The sequence below is a fragment of the Diachasma alloeum genome, unplaced genomic scaffold, assembly GCF_001412515.2.
Source record: "Diachasma alloeum isolate Michigan unplaced genomic scaffold, Dall2.0 Dall_scaffold_00200, whole genome shotgun sequence".
In the NCBI taxonomy this organism is placed as follows: Eukaryota; Metazoa; Arthropoda; class Insecta; order Hymenoptera; family Braconidae; genus Diachasma; species Diachasma alloeum.
Window position 1 is genome coordinate 1,279,386 of NW_021680365.1, and position 18,925 is coordinate 1,298,310.

At 39.3% G+C, this 18,925-nt stretch overlaps 3 protein-coding genes across 3 annotated transcripts; 2 read left to right on the forward strand and 1 right to left on the reverse strand.

The window, feature by feature from the left end:
- Positions 1 to 1,521: 1,521 nt before the first annotated feature.
- LOC107035787 lies at positions 1,522 to 9,055 on the forward strand (the record flags this gene model as incomplete). Its single annotated transcript, XM_015253378.1, is given in 4 exon segments — positions 1,522 to 4,420; positions 5,867 to 6,151; positions 6,532 to 7,121; positions 8,482 to 9,055. Coding segments are annotated over 4 exon segments (4,164 nt in total). The 3' UTR covers positions 9,001 to 9,055.
- Positions 9,056 to 9,396: 341 nt separating this feature from the next.
- On the forward strand, positions 9,397 to 10,323 carry LOC107035782 (TPPP family protein CG45057). Its single transcript, XM_015253373.2, has 2 exons — positions 9,397 to 9,605; positions 9,968 to 10,323. Exons 1-2 carry the CDS (start codon positions 9,527 to 9,529, stop codon positions 10,261 to 10,263), a joined length of 375 nt encoding a protein of 124 aa, XP_015108859.1. The 5' UTR covers positions 9,397 to 9,526; the 3' UTR covers positions 10,264 to 10,323.
- Positions 10,310 to 15,194, reverse strand: LOC107035781 (serine/threonine-protein kinase PINK1, mitochondrial). Its single transcript, XM_015253372.2, has 5 exons — positions 14,865 to 15,194; positions 14,455 to 14,735; positions 12,023 to 13,108; positions 11,631 to 11,729; positions 10,310 to 11,224 (listed from the first exon to the last, which is right to left on the reverse strand). Exons 1-5 carry the CDS (start codon positions 14,992 to 14,994, stop codon positions 10,958 to 10,960), a joined length of 1,863 nt encoding a protein of 620 aa, XP_015108858.1. The 5' UTR covers positions 14,995 to 15,194; the 3' UTR covers positions 10,310 to 10,957.
- Between the last annotated feature and the right edge of the window lie 3,731 nt (positions 15,195 to 18,925).

The following is an 18,925-nucleotide window of genomic DNA, read 5'->3' on the forward strand; positions in this document are numbered from 1 at the left end:
GCTCAAACGAAAGAGCGGGTCGAGAAATGGTGTGCTAGGACCTCTAAAGATGGTTTTGAACCAGGGGAGACTCCTAGACGTCAATGTTCTATACATACTCCTAGACCCCATTGTCCTCCTAGACAATGATGTCACAACTCTCCTTTTCAATTGAAAACAGATATCAGCTTTAGAGACATTTGTCATGTTTAGAGGCTCTAGCACGTCATTTCTCGATCCGCTCTTTCGTTTGAGCCCAAAAAAACCTTCATATCTTGTCTGACATCTTAGCTACAAACTCGGGTCTTCAACTCGGACTTTCAATTGAAGGCCCGAGTCATTCTATACCGACGTCATTTTTCATACTATCGTGTTAATTTTGGGCTCAAAATGTGAGGAATGTTACTAAGATTATCGGCATATACGTAGCTCCAAACCGACAAAGTGGGCCCTTTTCATGTAGATGCCCACATATAGAGAGAGCCTCATATGACCCTTATTCCGACCCTGATTATAATCCTCTTGACTGTTTGTTTCTGACCCTTAATTTCGAGTACTAAATTTTCATCACCAGACGCCCATTTGGATTTTTACAATAATAGAGAGATAATATAGAAATAACTAGCCGTTATCCCTCATAATAAGAATTTTGTCTTTAATAGTGGGAGTCGATTCCAAAGATTATAAAATTAGAGAGTGACATTTTGAGCTGTTACTCGTCAGTGCCTTACGAGTATCCAAAAAAATGTCAAGTATCCCTTTTGCCATACCCTCCCCTGCAAAAAAATCAACATCTCTACAATCAATCGACAGATCATTCATCTCGGAGATTCATAATTCCTCCAAACTCCGATCAAAATGTTCCACAAGCCGATGAAAACCTACCTGAGGAACCCTCCAAAGCCAATAAAAACCTACCTGAGAAAGCCTGCGAAACCGACGTCCACAATCCCATCAGTTCCGTTCTTCTCAGACTCAGAAAACGACGACAGTCTTGAAAACCAGAATGAACCCCTAGACGACACCTTCGACAGACTGAGAAAGACAGCGAAACCAGTGCAGCCAGTGATTCCATCCCAGGAGAACAACTCGCTCGTTTTTTACAGCTCCTCCAGTAGCTCTGATACCAGTGAACTAGAAGCCATTCCCATTCCTCAAGCCCAGCCCAGTGCTCCACCGAAACGTGGGAGGAAGAGGAAAACCAGCACAAATGCCACGAAAGTTGATGGGAATCCCCAAAATCCTCCGAGGAATAAAGTCTTGAGGAGAAACAGAAGAGGAAATGATGACGTTGGTGTCAGCAATGACAATCCCCAGATGGTGGAGAAAAAGAAGGAGAAGAAGCAGCGAGAGGCTAAAGAGAAAAAAGGAAAGAAGAAGAATTCACCAAAACCAGTGGACGAAGACGAGGGAGACGAAGCTGGGGATCAGGAAGGGGAGAAGAGGGAAAAGGAAGTCGAGTCTTCTAGAGAATCTGTGAAAAAGACTTCTCCAACTACTTCTGAATCAAAAAGAACAGATACATTGATTGAACCAGAAATTCCACAGGATAAATCATCGGAGATTGATGCGGAAGGTCTTCAAGTCGATCTAAATCCGTCAAGTCTTCAGGAAGAAAATTCTCCAGATGTCGGAATTTCAGATGAAAGTCTAGATGAGGGCAGTCTGGGGATGTTCGAGATGACAGAGCCAGTACCAACGAATAAAAAACGAAAGGTGGTTTCAAAGAGATCTAAACACTCTTTGGATTCACCAAAAACTCCGGTGACGAATGAAAATAGAGAAAAGTTACTTCTGCGGAGGGAGAATGAGAGCAGAAGATCCTCAGGAAGACCAGGACTGATAGTTCAAACGGAGGAAGAAAAGAGAGATGACGATGGTGGAGTCACCAGAAACAATCCACAGATTCTGGAGCAAAAGCAGAAGAAACGAGAATCTAAGCCGAAAAAAAGAGTAAAAAAGACTTCATCATCTTTAAAAATACGACAGAAGCCACTGGATGAAGACAAAGAGAACGAAGCTGGGGATCGGGGAGAGGAGAAGAAGCAAAAGGATGTCAAATCTTCCAGGGAAATTATAAGAAAGACTTCTTCATATACTTTTCAAACTAGAAGAACACATAAATTGATTGAACCAGCACTTTCACAAGATAAATCATCAGAGATCGATGTAGAATCTCTCCAAGTTGATCTACATCGTTCAAGTCTTCAGGAAGAAAATTCTCCAGTTGTTGAAATTTCAGAGAAAAGTCTAGACGGGAGCAGCTTCGAGATGTTCGAGATGACAGAACCGATGAAAATTAATAAAAAAGGAAAGGGGGTTCCAAAGAAATTCAAACTACCTCTGGATTCGCCAAGAGTTCTAGTGAGAAATCATAAATCAGTAGAATTGTCCCTACAGAAGGAAAAGGAGAGACGACAAACACATGAGAACACGTCTTTTCTGTCATCTCCAGGTGCTCCAACCAACGACTGCTGGGTGAGTCTCCACCGACTAAAGTTGAGCGATAAAATGAGGGAAAAATTCCGTCAGGATGAGAGCAATTCGTTGGACTCTCAGAGCGAACCAATCAGTGTATTAGTCAGTATATCACCAGCAGATGAACTGATGAATGGACTTTATCGAAAAAATTTCCAGGAAGAAGATCCAGAACGATCAAATTCTGAAAAACAGAACACATCTCTCGAGAAGTCACAGGTCAAATTTTTCAGAAGATCATCACGATCTGTGGATGAGTCACTTCAATCATTAAGTTTATTTTCCACTGATTAGAGTACAACAGCGAATGAATCTCAGGAGAATCCACTGGAGAGGAAGCCACCAGAGGAACAATCACAATTATCTCTGATGAAAAAAACCGAAATTATCGAAACAAGAGCGAGTGGAAGAGGTGGGTCTTCTGCTAATTCACCAAACACAGCTCTCGACAATTGTTCAGTAGTTCTCCAACGTTACGAGACCCTGGGAAAACCCAGAAACTCAAGTATAAATCAAAGCCTCTGGAGCAGTACCCCTTTGGTATCAAGAATCAGGCAGAAAGAAGCTAGATTGCACTTGTCCCCCATTCCCATCCCCTCTGCAGCCTCAAATCAACGAAATAATCAATCGACAGTGAATCAAAACAGTCGGCAAGAGAAAAACAACGGAAAAGAAAACGTCACGACTAAATTGCCCCAGAGAATCCCTTCAATCCCGATGATTGATGAAGACACAGAAGAAGACATCAACACATCAACTCCATCAGAAATAATCCTGACTAGAATCATCGACAATTCCCTCAAACAGAAGATCGAAAAGCAACTGTTTTGTTCGATGCAGAATACAGAAGAGAGTATTGAGGGAACCACGAGGATCGAACCGAATATTTCGGGAGAATCTCAAGGAAAACCTCAGGGTGGAAGCAGATCTCCTCAAAAAACCAGGGGAAATTATTTGGTAGCTTCGAATTCTACTGTAGAAGTTTCTTCTCGACTTTCTGTCAAGGAGGATGATGCGAAGTCTGAGGGGAAGACACTTGACACGTCGTCTTCAGGGACTATGTCTCCACTGATGTTTGAAGATAGTGACGAGGAGGTGAACAAGGAAGTGTCTGGAGATGGCTCTGGTCATGGGGTTTCAGCAGCTGGAGGAGATGACGAAGAAATTAAGAATCAGGGTTTGGAAGGAGACATGTCTTCTCGTTTGTCATCAGTTTCTCCAGCCAAGGGGGAAGAGACGGAGCTCCAGGAACTGGGAACTGATATTTCCTCTCATTTGTACTCCATTTCTTCAGTGAACGGTGAGGAAACGAAGGCCCAGGAGTTGGAAAATGATATTTCTTCTAGTTTGTCTTCAGTTCCTTCTGTCAGAGGTGAAGAAACCAAGGTCCACGAGTTGGAAACTGACATGTCTCCTCGTTCGTCTTCACTTCCTCCAATAAAAGTCCAAGATTATGATGAAGAACATGTGAAGACAACTGTAGATGAGTCCCCACATGTTTCTTCGGACGAAGATGAAAAGGATGAAAAGGAAGAGGTGACTGATGCGGCGCTGAAGGAAAAAAGACTGACGATGGGGAAAATACAGTTGCCTGACGTTCTTCTAACTCGATTGAGCGATCCAGTCAGGATCACAGACAGGCGTAACAGGTACCGAAACCGGGAGAATCGATTGAGTGCAATATCCGAGAATGATGATAAGAGGATGTCGGCTGTGTCTGAGGAGGCAGAGGGCCCCAGTATTGGAGATACTGGGGGGAGTGAGAAAGAAGCCCCTGAGAACGATGGGGAGACCAGTGGTGGAGCCGTCAAATTGGTCTTTCTGAAGCCTGGAAAGTCTTGGGCGAGGTCACTCTCTATTTTGAATAACATTCAGAAGGAGGATGATATTGAGGCACTCGCTGCTGGGAAGGGGAAGAACTGGAGAGAGAGTGTCATCAGCGTGCTCAATATGCAGAGTAAAGGTAACAGGATGTCTAGATTTTTCCAACAGGATGTTTAGATTAGCGAAGCGGCAAAAAGGTTCAAGTCGATTGTGACTATTGGTCAGTTCTCAATAATTATCGAGGAATCTAAGGCAGATAGCAAAATTTTTGTTATGACCTTTTTTGTAGAGCGAAGTGAAAGCTACAAAAAACGTTATTATGAAAATTTCGCTGTCTCCCTTACATTCGGAGATATTCTTCGTAAACTCAGCTGAGGTAAGTTGACTCTTAAACCGTTTTACTGCTTTGCTACTGATTTTTTTATTGGAAATTCAGGGGTGACGGTGGGAGGCAGAACAGAAGCCATCGATTTTTTAGATCTTGTTGTGGATTAGTTAAGCAGACTTCATTATTATTAATCGTTGTTATTATTACACGCAGGAAGAAAATTATAAAACCTTGTGATTTCTCTGGAAAATTGTATTGGATTTTCAAAGAACTTCTATTGAAAATTATATTAGTTTCTATCAGTGTTTTTAGAAAATGGTCAATGGGAACTGTGTGGGGATATTTTTCAAGGTATTTTATTTTACACATGCAAATATATTTATTTACACAAACACTCAAGCGATAATTCTACAAATTAAGAGATCCTTTCGTAATAAAAGAAATCGAAATGTGGATTTTGAAATTTCTCGATACTACAACTATTTTATAGAAAGAATCTGTAGGTTGCGAACTTTCCACACAACTTTTTTTTATTGAGCCATTTTTTGTAGAAATTCCTTTTCTTCGCTCTGTTTTATTTTCTTTTGTCTTCAGGGAAATCAAATTTTATTGATTTTCTATATAAAATATTTTCTAAAAAATATAATAATATTTTTTATTTATCTTATTTTTAATATTTAGATCTGAAAAGGGGTTTCTATAGAAATAAAAACATAAATCATAAATTTTCTAGGTTTCGTTCAGTCTATTTTTATTCTCTTTTCTTTTTAGAAAAATCAGATTTTGTTGATTTTTTAAATAAAATAAAATAAATAAAAATTTTTAAATAAATTTTAAATAAATAAAATAAAATAAATAAAATTTCTAGTAAAAAAAAAGCAATTATTTAATTATGTTGATATTGGGTGAGTTTAGGAAAAACATTCAGATCACATGTTGAAAGAAATTACTTCAGTTCAAACAATATTTGGAAATTGATACGAATTTTGCAGGAAAAATATTATTAAAAAATACAGTTTCAAAACATGTATGAAGTGGGATGAGTAAAAATGAAAAAAAATGAGTGTTCGCAAATAAACAAACACTCATTAGGTTAATCTCCAAAAATCCATTCGAAATGAATCAAAAACACTCTAAAGAACTATGAAAGGACCTTCATTCATCTGAACAATGGGTCGATACTCAACACAACCATTTACTGACAAAATTGGGGAAAAAAAAGTCCAATTTCTCTCTGAATTTTTGTTGTTCGTCCAGGCGTTTTTCAAAGCTGCATATCGAGTAATGAGAACGAGAACGTTCACCCGCGTGCCTCCTGCGCCTCCCGTGGATCTGCAGAGACTGCCGTCAGACAATGGTCATCAGCGAATCGACTCACCTCACAACCCTCGAGTCCAGGGCGATTTATTCGGAGGGTGTCGATCCGCGTCGTGCCCGATCTTAGGAGGAGTAAGCTCATTGATAAGGTTCAGGACTCGTCGTTCCACGAGGCTTATGGGATTACGACGAGCAAGGATCGACGAACACTTGTGCAAACATCGAGTAAGTTTTATTGAGTGGCTCGTCTTTTCTTCCTCGAGATTTTTTCCCCGAAATCTCATGCTAGCACTAATTCTTCCCTTTTACTTATCCTCTCATGTCCCTTCATTAATTTTATTTATAAAGAAAAAAAAGAGTATTGAATAGGGGAGATTGGGGAAAAATGAACACTTTTGACTTTTTTAAAATGTTAATGACGGGTTGAATTGTCACATCCACTCGATTCATAAAGCGCTAATGAACACAAATGAACAATTAATCCACTGAAATTTTCCCAACGAATAAAAAATTCAGAGTTGCAAAAAAAAATTAAATTGCAATGCCATGTTTTCTCTGAAACTTTTCAATCCCCACACTAATAATTCTCAAACAATTCCCCACAGTTGTACCAGTCAGAAAATCGAGTTACAATTTCCGAAATTCAACGAGTGATTTAAGAGTCCCTCAGCCACTGACAGTAGCCAGAAACGTTGTTCTGGACAGATGTAATCAGACAGACAGCTGTCCCTTCTCGCTCGTCTACACCGAGGACTACTTGAACAACTGTCGTAAAATTGGAGAAGGAGTTTATGGGGAGGTATTTCTGTTCGACAACGGTAGGGAGAAGTCTGTGATCAAGATAATCCCCATCGAGGGGAGTGAGCTCGTCAACGGGGAGCCGCAGAAGAAGTTCGACGAGATATTATCTGAAATTATCATTGCCAAGGAGCTGCACGAATTGAGAGTCAATGGAACGTACAGGACTGATGGCTTTGTGGAGGTGAAGAATATCAGGTGTCTCAGGGGCAAGTACCCTGACAAACTGGTGGAGCTGTGGCAGACTTACGACGAGGAGAAGAAGTCGGATAACGACTGCCCTAGTATGTTCAAGGATGAGCAGTTGTACATTGCGTTGGAACTTGGCGATGGGGGGAAGGATCTCGAGGCATTCGTGTTTCAGAATGCCAGTGAAGCGTTTTCGTCATTTATTCAGGTGAGGAATAGATGTCCTAAGTATCATTGTTGACAGCAGTGTTAAACTAGTGAACAGAATTTTCATTTTTGATGATTGCCCATTAAGTTGAACAGCGTCAACAGCATCTTGGGCGATAGAATTAAAAGGATTTCGCATAATGAGACAGACCAAATGGACGTTTTTCTATTGCCAAGGGATTAACTAATCTTTTTCAAAATTGTTGGTCATAGCATAGAGTGAAATTAGTTTCTCAACCATTAACAAGATGGATAGTTATCATTTATTCACGTAATCACTTCAGGAGATACTGCAGAAGAACGAGACAAATCACCTCCCAATTCCAGAATTTTAATTTCTTTATCAACTCCTCCAGACTGTTCCTTCTTCACCTCCTCGATTTAGTCCCTGAAGACGAAGTGTCAAGTGTGTTCCCCTCAGACTTCGCATCACTCTCCTTGACAAAAAGTCGAGAAGAAACTTCTACAGTAGAATTCGAAGCTACCAAATAGTTTCCCCCAGTTTTTCCAGGAGATCTGGTTCCACCCTGAGGTTTTCCTTGAGATTCTCCCGAAATATTCGGTTCGATCCTCGTGGTTCCCTCAATACTCTCTTCTGTATTCTGCATCGAACAAAACAGTTGCTTTTCGATCTTCTGTTTGAGGGAATTGTTGATGATTCTAGTCAGGATTATTTCTGATGGAGTTGATGTGTTGATGTCTTCTTTTGTGTCTTCATCAATCATCGGGATTGAAGGGATTCTCTGGGGCAATTTAGTCGTGACGTTTTCTTTTCCGTTGTTTTTCTCTTGCCGACTGTTTTGATTCACTGTCGATTGATTATTTCGTTGATTTGAGGCTGCAGAGGGGATGGGAATGGGGGACAAGTGCAATCTAGCTTCTTTCTGCCTGATTCTTGATACCAAAGGGGTACTGCTCCAGAGGCTTTGATTTATACTTGAGTTTCTGGGTTTTCCCAGGGTCTCGTAACGTTGGAGAACTACTGAACAATTGTCGAGAGCTGTGTTTGGTGAATTAGCAGAAGACCCACCTCTTCCACTCGCTCTTGTCTCGATAATTTCGGTTTTTTTCATCAGAGATAATTGTGATTGTTCCTCTGGTGGCTTCCTCTCCAGTGGATTCTCCTGAGATTCATTCGCTGTTGTACTCTAATCAGTGGAAAATAAACTTAATGATTGAAGTGACTCATCCACAGATCTTGATGATCTGAAAAATTTGACCTGTTACTTCTCGAGAGGCGTTTTATTTTTCAGAATTTGATGGTTCTGGATCTTCTTCCTGGAGATTTTTTCGATGAAGTCCATTCATCAGTTCTTCATAACTATTTATCTCGTTTCATCCATTGAAATTTCTTCTTTCAGACTGCCATGACTCTAGCAGTTGCCGAAAAATCACTAGACTTCGAGCACCGAGATCTCCACTGGGGCAACATCTTAATCTCCCGAACAACCGAAAAGGAAATAAATTACAAATTAGACAATGAGGAGATTGCGTTCTCTTGTCAAGGCGTCAAGGTCTCCATAATCGACTTCACTCTCTCCCGAATGTCGTACGAGGGCTGCTGCATCTTCAACGACCTGGCGCTCGATCCCTCCCTCTTCACAGCCGTCGGCGAGTACCAGTTCGAGATCTACAGGCTCATGAGGGAACAGGTGGAGAACGATTGGCAGGCCTTTGCACCCTTCACCAATGTCCTCTGGTTGCACTACACTCTCGGCAAGATGATAACAGCCGTTCGGTACAAGAGGAAGGGAACTAAAATTCATAAGAGTTATCTTCAGAGGCTTCAGCAGTTGAAGGATGTTATTATGGACTACAACAGTGCCTTTGACTTCGTTACGAATTGCGAAAGTGTGAGGGAGGTGTTGAAAATTAATTAACGTCTTAGATAGACTATGGAAGAATAGATAAATAAATTTAAAAGTTTTCCTTAAATACATGAGTTTTGGGTTTTTTCATCTATTTTAGAGGTTAATCCTGAGGGATTGACATTCAATTGATATTGTTATTAATATTTATTAATATTGTGGACGAGTGATGATGATATTAATATTTATTAATGTTCATCTCTGAATTTGCTCTAGAATTTTTTTACAGATATTAAATTAATTAAATTAATATTAAATTCTGGTCTCACTGTAATGAAGAATTCAGTAGTGAAAAGGAGCAGATGAAATTCTTCATGTTTATATTAATATATATTAGTGTTCACCTCTACTCTACAATTTTTTTTACAGATATTAGAATTCATTCCTGAAATTTCAAGATGTTTTCAAAACACTCTTCTCAGTCCTGTGAAGAAGTTGACAAAATGAAATTCATTGTGTCTGTTCATTGCTATTTTCAATTGTTCATTCACGTTCATTTTTCGCTCGTCCTGAACGTCACCTGAGATCTTTGGTTATTATGAATATCATGGAGACAAAACCGAGACTTTCACGAGAGGATGTACGAAGAGTTATACCGTTGAGAGAAATGTTTGAAGGTAGTAAAATTCCTCTTCATTGAGAAAACATTACCGTGTTTCTCATAAAGAACAGTTGAGCAGTTGATGCGCTGTCAACCCTTAAATAATTGAAGATGTTCATTAAATTCTGTGAAAAGGAACAGACGAAATTCTTCACGTCTTGTTGAATGAGAAATTATTTCAATAATAAATTTAAGAAAAATGATGAGACATTTCTAAAAATAATATCTCTTAACGTTGCCTATTAAAACGCCTGATTCCTGAAATAATTTCATGTTATAAGATACTAAGTTATGATTTGCTGGAAAAACAGAATAGAATTTTAAAATTGCATAAAATTTCTTGAAGTTTTCTCCTGAGATAACAAATTATTGGTTCAGCCTACTGCCATCTGGACCCAATCTCGGACGCACTGAGCGTCAACCACCTCCCATTCTCTGTCCTCAGCCTCTGGCTCGAGTCAGCAAAAATAATCGACATGAATCGAGTGACGAAAACCGATGCCTACTTGTGCTTCTTTAAATTCGAAAAACGTGCGATAAATTACGAAGAGTTCCAGATATACCTCGAGGACTTGGCACACGAGAGGGACCTCGACCTGAAGGACATGAAGCAGAGGCTGAAAACCTGTGGGAAGCCCGAAGTGAAGGATCATTTGCCCAAACGAGAAACGTAAACCCATGAGAATTGAATCAAAATTTAATGGTTCATTGAATCAGTCGTTTGGATTTTTTAAATAAATTTAATATACGATATCCTCAACTTTAACATTATTTACATACACTAGACTTCATGTATTGACTCCAGAACAATCCTTTCTTTAGCGAAAGCATGCAGAATGAAATGTGCACGAGTGTTATGTGCACCAAACATCAATCTTTTTTTACAACTAATCTCTCTCGATTGAACCAATACTGCAAACGATAAAAACTAAAATAATAATCGGTAATTGATTCTTTGATAAATGTAGAATGAAGAAGAGACGTTGATTATTAGTAAGTAAATTTAATAAAATTCTCCTGTAAGTATCTTTGGAACACAAAAAAATCAGTATCCATTCAATGTTCTTCCCTCAAGTCCTCTATCATTTGGTTTTACCAGCTTTGATGTGGGATACATTGAGGATTTTTTTGTGTTCCTAAGAGTATCAAAAATATAACTGGAAATAATTTCTTCAGCAATAGGTACGATTCCCAAAGGTCTCATAAAAGTTCAATAAAGAATTTCATGGCAATGATGCCCCGAATTTTTTGATTCTTCCTTCTCATAATTAAGTCTCAAATGATTTCTTCATCGCATCACGTTCAGAAAATTCTCCCATCACTGACTATAAATTTACTAAATTATCTTTTTGACTGAGTCTACACTTCCTATACAACCGCGTGTGACGCATTTTTGTGGATCCACCTGAAGCCATCACGAACGTTCAGAAGACTCACTCTGGTGAGGAAGCTGGCGATGAGCTGATACTCCGGCATCGTACGTCTTCCGCAGGAACGAGTGGACAGCGTTCTCTGGTAATTCCGCAAATTCGGCTTTTTTATTTCGCTCGTGGGGGATTCTGCTGGTGAGGGGAGGTTTATGTCACGACCTTCGCAGAGAACTTTGGTTGTTAGGCAGAGCAACCATTGAATTATCTGTTGAGAATTGAGAAGAAATTCATCAATATCGGCTTCTAAGTTGTGTAAACATAAAATGAATAAACATGAATCTTTGTTGAACTACATTGTTTTATCATTTATATTTATCATACGATTTCTGTTTCTATTTCTAACTCCCATGACCCTTATTTCAACCGTTACTCTGACCCTTATTTAGACCCTTAATTTTGTCAACCTTGTGGCCTTTAATCTGACCCTCGTGCCCTTGTGACCCTTAATTTTGGAATCTTAATTTCAAGTTCCAAATTTTTATCACCAGAAGTCGATTTGGATTTTTATAAAATAGATTAATATTTTTAGAATCCTAATTTTACTTCAGAGACTTTCCTACTTGAATGTCTGAAAAATGTCTTAAATGTTCTGAAAATGGAATTATTCTCACCTCACTGCTCGATGGCGATTTACTGTACCTGCGAAGCCATGAGCTAGGGGCCCACAAGTACAATTGCATAATGGTTGCTGCCATTTCGACGCTGAGGCGCTAAAAAATAGTCATCACTATAAACAACACAATTCATCAAGTGATAAATAGCAAAATTTTGTCAATCAACCACTTTTTTGGAAGGTAATCGGACGATAACGGCCACATACCCTTGCTCCCATTAATTCTCATAATTTTCTCAAACTCCAAACTCTACCTACCAGCCAATCGGAATTTACCGGACAAAGACAGAAACATCATTAACGCCGATTAATTTTTTATCACCCAGTCGGAAGTAATCGAACTGTTTTACCAGGGCACAGACGTATCCACGTAAAAAAAAATCCCCCTACCTTATGAACACTTCTGCTCAGCATGCCCTTAACCAGCTCCCGAACGACACTGGGCACGTCTCCCCCCATCTCGGGCAGCTGTTCATCCCCATAATGAAAATTATTGAGCATAGGCTTCTCCCCCTGTCCCCCATAGAAGGGATTCCTCCCCCCGAACAATTCATAGGCAATGGTCCCCACAGTCCAGAGATCAGCCTTGGTGTAGTTGATGCTGGTGAATGGTCCAGGCTCAGCAGTGATGACCTCAGGTGCCATCAGAGCAGAGTTTCCACCCCTGTCGACATCGTGCGAGCTGTAGGGGAGGTACAATCCGTGGTGTTTGTCAGCGAGACAGCAGCCGAAGTCAGTGACAACGAGGGACGGACAATTGGCTTCTTCGGAGGTGTCCAGCAGTATGTTGTCTGTCTTCAGGTCCCTGTGGGCTATCCCATGGGCGTTCATGTGGGCAACTCCCTCGAGAAGTTGCGCCAGTAGGAGAATCGATTCCCTGATGTTAATCCCCTCTCGTTCCTTCTTGCTCTTCAGGTATTGCTTCAACGTCACGTCGTAACGTTTCATTAACAGGAACAGGCTCATGTTTCTGCCGGAGCCCTCGGGGTTCAGGCGGGCTGGAAGGGCGTCAGGGTACATCCTGCTGGAGCCTGGCAGCAGGGGCACTCGATCGGCGAAGACGTAGTACATGGCGACGATGTTCGGATGAGCTGGCAGTGTCCTCTTGTTCTCAGCCATTCTCTGCTCCCAAATAGCAACTTCGTCGTGGGCGTGGTACCTCCTGGCAGGCACTGTCTCTCGGTACATCGCTCGGAGGATCGTCAGGGCGTTGGACTCTGCGTCGTAGTTGAACATCATCTTCAGGGCGTAGGGGAAGGGGGTGGGGTCGGTGCTGGTTCTGTCGATTATGGGGTCGGGGGAGCAGTCTGGGGTGGGCTCTTTGAATTTTGCGGCGTAGACCACGGCTGAACAGCCTTTGGCGATCGGGGGACCGATCACGAAGTTCTTCAGGCTCGGGGAGTCCTCGGTGGTTGAGGTCGATTCGTAGTTTCGGTCGTTATGCGGCTTTGTCCACTGCAGCTTTGACACTGCCTCCTGGGGAATGCAGGCATTTTTAGGGGGATATTGAGGGGTTTCAGGGATTTGGGCACTCGGAGGAATTGTGGACAGGTGGACAGGACGGGAAGATGAATATTTTGATAATGTAGGGTTGAAAACATAGTTGAATATGAGTTTTTGCAACTTTCACAATTTTATGGATGGTTTTATACCCCTCCAATTGTTTTTTTTTTTCTACGAAATTTATTGGTACGCGGAGGTAATTTTTTTTCAGTTCTCCACAGATATTTTTGACGGAAATTCTTTGTTGTTTCAATTGAGCATCAACTCACTACACCGAAAAAGAGTTAAAACTGACAGAAATGGTGAGAATTCCGCATTGTACCCTCTTCCCCCATCTCGATTGCTGTTTTTTTTTTCTTAGTCAAAGTGACTGTTTGGGTGATTTTTTCTACGTTTTGTTTTCGAAGTTTTTGTCATTTTTTTTTCATTTTTTCATTTCAAAATTGCATCTTGTATTTGCTGGAAACATTGACTTGTGAATGAAAACATGAAAAAACTGGGGAATTGGAAGGATTTCCTGAATCAGAACTGAGAAAAAATTATTTTTAGATAGAGCGTAGTGAGAATGCACTGTGATTTTTTAATGTGTGATAACGTGGAAAGAGTCACTTTGAGGAAAAAAAATGGCAGTCTGGGTGGAGGAGAGGGATAGAAAGCCCATTTTTCCTATTTTGACAATTTAGAGGCATTTCCTATGAAGTGAGCTAATTCAAACCATGCTGACTACATATTGAAAACTAAAAAAAAATGTGACTTTTGCTGCAACAACAAAATTTCGACAAAAACAACAAAATGAGGACGATTCTGAAATTCAAAATATACAAGGAGCATTATTATCTCTTAAGCAGTTAATCTGAGGTAAAATGTCAAATAACTTTGTTATTAGGAACTTCATGAAACTTGATATTAATTTTTGATAAAATTAGTTGTTTGGCATACAAATTATGTTCCTGCCCCATAAATTCCACGAAAATAAAAATCCTCGCCTTGAAAAATATGAGACACTGAACAATATAGTATTGGATTGATTGGATTGATTGAATTTTCAAAAAAAAACACTGTACTGAAGACTAAATTGTGCAGTGCCTGAAATTTTTTGATTTCCAAAAACTAATGACTATGGACATGAGGACGATTCTGAAGTTCAACACATACGAAAGGGTATCTTATCTCTTAAGGAGTTAATCTGAAATAAAATGTCAAATAACATTGTTATGATATAATCATGAATCTTGACATTAAATTTCCCCTAAAATTGATTGTTCGTGAACTAACCAACGTCCCCTTCCCCCAAATTCCATAAAAATAAAAATCCTCACCCTGATTTCCCAGCAAACCCCCTCGAGTTCATCCTCCTTAGTCAAAATACCGGTGCCAGAGGCCAGTGACACCCCGACAAGTGCGAAAAACGGTGCTGAATCTCCATAAAGTAGCCTGCGAGCTGCTCGTCTCCTCAAGTCCGCTGCAAGACTGTTGGTGACTCTCTTGAGGATATTGTCAACAAACAGCCGGCGTGCCTGAGCTCCAAGGTACCCAAGATTTGTGCTCGACGCTGCAACTGCGCTGCTGCCACCCTGAGGCAGCGGGCCCAGGGATTTTCCTATTAAAAATCCGCCAAAATCGTCATAAAAACCATGAAATCACTCGTTTCAACTTCAATCGACATTGCTCAGGGCTCAAAAACAACAATTCCCCCAGTCTTGAAGCTCAAATTTGCGGACGTACTCACCTACTTGCACAACGTGTATCTTGTCGAGTTGACCTCTTGTATAGGATGAATAGTGCTCGTTATTACGAAGCGATCGAAGAATAATTTTACCATTTTGGACAATACGCTGTGCTAGTGTCCTAATCGACATCTCTGTGGAATCTTGGGCCGCGAGTGCCCAACGGGCAAGCCCAACTTCCCAAAACAGTCCCTTAATCGCGATTTTTTACGTATTTTCCCCCCTTGAAAGTCAAGAATACGCTCGCATAGTGCCAAAGCCACAACTGCGCATCTCACGTAGCCCACGTCTATTCACTGCAGCTGGTTTTTCACCCCCTCGGACCCCTCGCGAATTCGCTACGTCAAGCGTCAAATAAAACAGGAGGTTATTTTACTGGCTGCTTTTACGTTTTGGAAAAAATGACGGCCATTTTCGGAGCGGCCTCTGGGGGGAAGAAACGGAGGTGTTTGTCCCGCGTTTCTTTTCATTGTTCAAAAAGGGAACTTGCGTGATGTTTTTTTTTTCATTATTTAATCTCGAGTTTCGGTCTTCAATGGTTATTCAAAAATAAAAAAAAGTCTTAATCACCAAATTTCGACTCATCTCTGCTCAATCAGCTGAGAACAGTCGTGGGCTATTGGAGTGAGACTCTCATTGTTCAATGTGAGACGCTCTTTCATTTGAGCCCAAAAAAACATTCATATCTTGTCTGACATCGCTGTTACAAACTCTGGTTTTCAACTGAACTGCCCCGTTTTTTTTTTAAACATGTTTATTTAGCCAAATGTTTTACAAAATAATAATACTGTAGTTTTTCTTATAGTCTACGGAAAAAACATGAGAAAACGTAGCTTAGATGATTAAGAAATAGTTGGAGAATACATACACTGAGAAAAAAAATTGTTTTTGCCAAATATCCATTTACTTTAGAGAAGTATTTATTTTGTATTTATTTTGTCAATTTCATATTTCTCCTGCCGAGTCATTCCCGGTCAATTCTCATTAGGCTTCAATTGTGACAATTATATTGCTCTAGAAGATGATCATGTTAGCTGTGATCTTGAAGCTCTCTCAATAATTATTAATATTGAAAAATTAATCAAAATTCTTTCCCCTAGAAAATAAGAAATTTAGGAAAAATGAATAATTATTGAAGGAGTCCGTCGAAGGTCATGTACAGCATAGTCTTTCTCTAGAGCAACATGATTGTCATAATTGAAACCTAATCAGGCTTGTCTGGGAATGACTCGGACAGAGAAATTCAACTTTAAAAAAGTAAATACTTCTCTCAAGTAAATAGATATTTGGCAAAAATATATTTTTTATCACGCTGTGACAAAAAGTGAACTTTTCGGCACGCTCCGCGTGCCTACAAGTCCAATTTCCGCCACATTGTGATGAAAAATATTGTTCGTAACTCGTGAAAAAATGTTTTTTACCTCGTGGGATTATAGGCTCGCCTTCGGCTCGTAATATAAACCTCCCACTCGCCAAAATAGTATATTTCGTAACGAGGATGCAAATCGCTGAGTAACGTCGCGCGTAGTCTAAAGTCCACGTCGTTTGCCTTTGAACTGTATCAAAATAATTCTTTCATTCCGGATTTGAATTTCTCACGTGCTGTTCCTTTGCAATTACCGGACAAACTGAATCGATCCAAATTATTTGGAACTTCGTCGAGAGGGGAAAGTCGATCCATTCGGGAGCGGACAATTGCGCAAAAACTTTGTTATATACGTACACACATGACTTTTCGTACCATACTAGGTCGATATATAAAACAAAAAATCTAAAACTTGAATTTGAGCGATTAGAAAAAGAGTTGAAAGTGTCGATTTTGCCCCACCCTCCCCCACTATTCAGTAGCGAAGTGGTCAAACGGTTTAAGTCAATTTAGTCTTTGAGTTTTCCAAGGATATTTCCGAATTTAAGGGAGATGGCGAAATTTTTATAATAACCTTTTTTACAGAGCGAATTAAGTGCTACTAAAAAGGTTCAGAGAAAAATTTTGCTATCCCCCTTAGATTTCAAGATATTCAGTGATCAAACGGTTTAAGTCAATTTAGCCTTGAGTTTTCCAAGGATATTCCCGAATTTAAGAGAGATGGCGAAATTTTCATAATAACCTTTTTTACAGAGCGAATTGAGTGCTACTAAAAAGGTTGAGAGAAAAATTTTGCTATCCCCCTTAGATTTCAAGATATTCAGTGATCAAACGGTTTAAGTCAATTTAGCCTTGAGTTTTCCAAGGATATTCCCGAATTTAAGAGAGATGGCGAAATTTTCATAATAACCTTTTTTACAGAGCGAATTGAGTGCTACTAAAAAGGTTGAGAGAAAAATTTTGCTATCCCCCTTAGATTTAGAGATATTCATTGAAAACTGGCCAATAGTCAAAATCGACCGTTTGACCAATTCGCAACTGTATTAATTGTCATGGAATAATGGAACTGAAAATTACAATTTCTATTGATTTCCCCCTGAAATTTTGAGTTTTCAATCACAGAATTTACTGAAATTTCAGTGGATTTACAACGCGATGAAAATTTCTACCAAATGCACCGGAAATTTCAGCCGAAAATTATGAACATTGAACAAAATCAGGGCGAAATGGTCGGTGAACTCGGTCGAACATGGCTTGAACAGAAACTCCGATTTTCAACAACGAATTTTGAGCAAAAAACAACAAAAAATCCCTTATTTTTTCAATCTCCAACGATTCGAGAACTAAATGAACTCATCAGGGCGTTATTTTATTGCACAATTCTAAAAACAAACCGAACTATTGTTCATATTTATCCAGCAATCAATACAAAAAAAATTTTTAAATCAAAATCACCTCATGCCATAAGTTGTTGAAGCATTATGTTGAATCAGAGTCGTATGGAACACGAACCCCAAATCAATAATCATCAAAAATATTATGCTAATATTGCTGATATTGACCGCACAATGGCTCAGGGGGGAGGGGATATGTTAAGAATGACTTCGGCGGTTGGAAGTCATCTAATTTGAATTTTTAAAATGTTTCCAACGAAAAAACCTTCAATGCAATGACCAACGAGCGCATTGCAATAATCGCAAATGCAATGCAATAAATGTACATAATTTCACCGCCAGCTAATCTCTCTCCCCACCACGCGCGTCGTCAAAATCGTATGAATTTTCCAATGGAATCCTAGACTCCGAGCTGCCGCCAAGGTCAACCAATCGTGACTGCATAATCCCCGAGATTACGAGAGCAATCTCACTGTCCTCCAATCTTGATGTCTCCCACCCAAGATTCCCATTATCTTTTCAATTTTTATTTTTGGTTAACCATATTTTTATTCAACAGCACATAATTTATTTACGGCGCTTACATGTGAAGAAATGGGTACAGAAAATCAATTTAAAAAAATCTGTTTTTGAGGTATGAATATTTGTAAAAAAGTCAAAAGTGTCCATTTTACCCCATCCTCCCCTATTTTTCAAATGATGGTTGGCTCTCACGCACGAAAAAATTTAATAGAAAAACCTATCGAATTCGTTAGAAAATTCTATTGAATTTCTATTAAACTTTCTATTAGTTTTTAGCTGATTCTATTGACATGTTCAATAGAAAACATTCAACAGAGAAAGTCAACGGAATTCGATTTTTCTATATAACTTATTCTTATATATTTTCTATAGAATTCGCTCGACTCTAATTTTCTAATTTTTTTTCATTCTATTTTTCTTTTCTTCTCATCAAGAAAATCAAATGAAAAAACTTGGAAAATTTGAGCCGAGGAAATTCTACAGAAAATATCTCAATAGAATAAGTTGTATAGAAAAATTGAATTCTATTGACTTTTTCTACTGAATATTTTCTATTGAGCATTTGAATAGAATCGGCTAAAAACTAATAGAACCGTTCAATAGAAATTCAATAGAATTTTCTAACGAATTCGATAGGTTTAGGAAAACCTATCGAAAACCTATCGAATTCGGTAGAAAATTCTATTGAATTTCTCTTAAACTTTCTATTAGTTTTTGGCTGATTCTATTGACATGTTCTATAGAAAAAGTCAACAGAATTCGATTTTTCTATATAACTTAT

Coding starts and splice junctions, on each gene's coding strand:
- LOC107035781 (XM_015253372.2), bottom strand. CDS start 14,994: ATGTCGATTAGGACACTAGCACAGCGTATTGTCCAAAATGGTAAAATT. Junction 14,736..14,864: donor GATACACGTTGTGCAAGTAG/GTGAGTACGTCC, acceptor GATTTTTAATAG/GAAAATCCCTGGGCCCGCTG. Junction 11,225..11,630: donor AATCGCCATCGAGCAGTGAG/GTGAGAATAATT, acceptor AATTCTCAACAG/ATAATTCAATGGTTGCTCTG.
- LOC107035782 (XM_015253373.2), top strand. CDS start 9,527: ATGAATATCATGGAGACAAAACCGAGACTTTCACGAGAGGATGTACGA. Junction 9,606..9,967: donor GTTGAGAGAAATGTTTGAAG/GTAGTAAAATTC, acceptor TTATTGGTTCAG/CCTACTGCCATCTGGACCCA.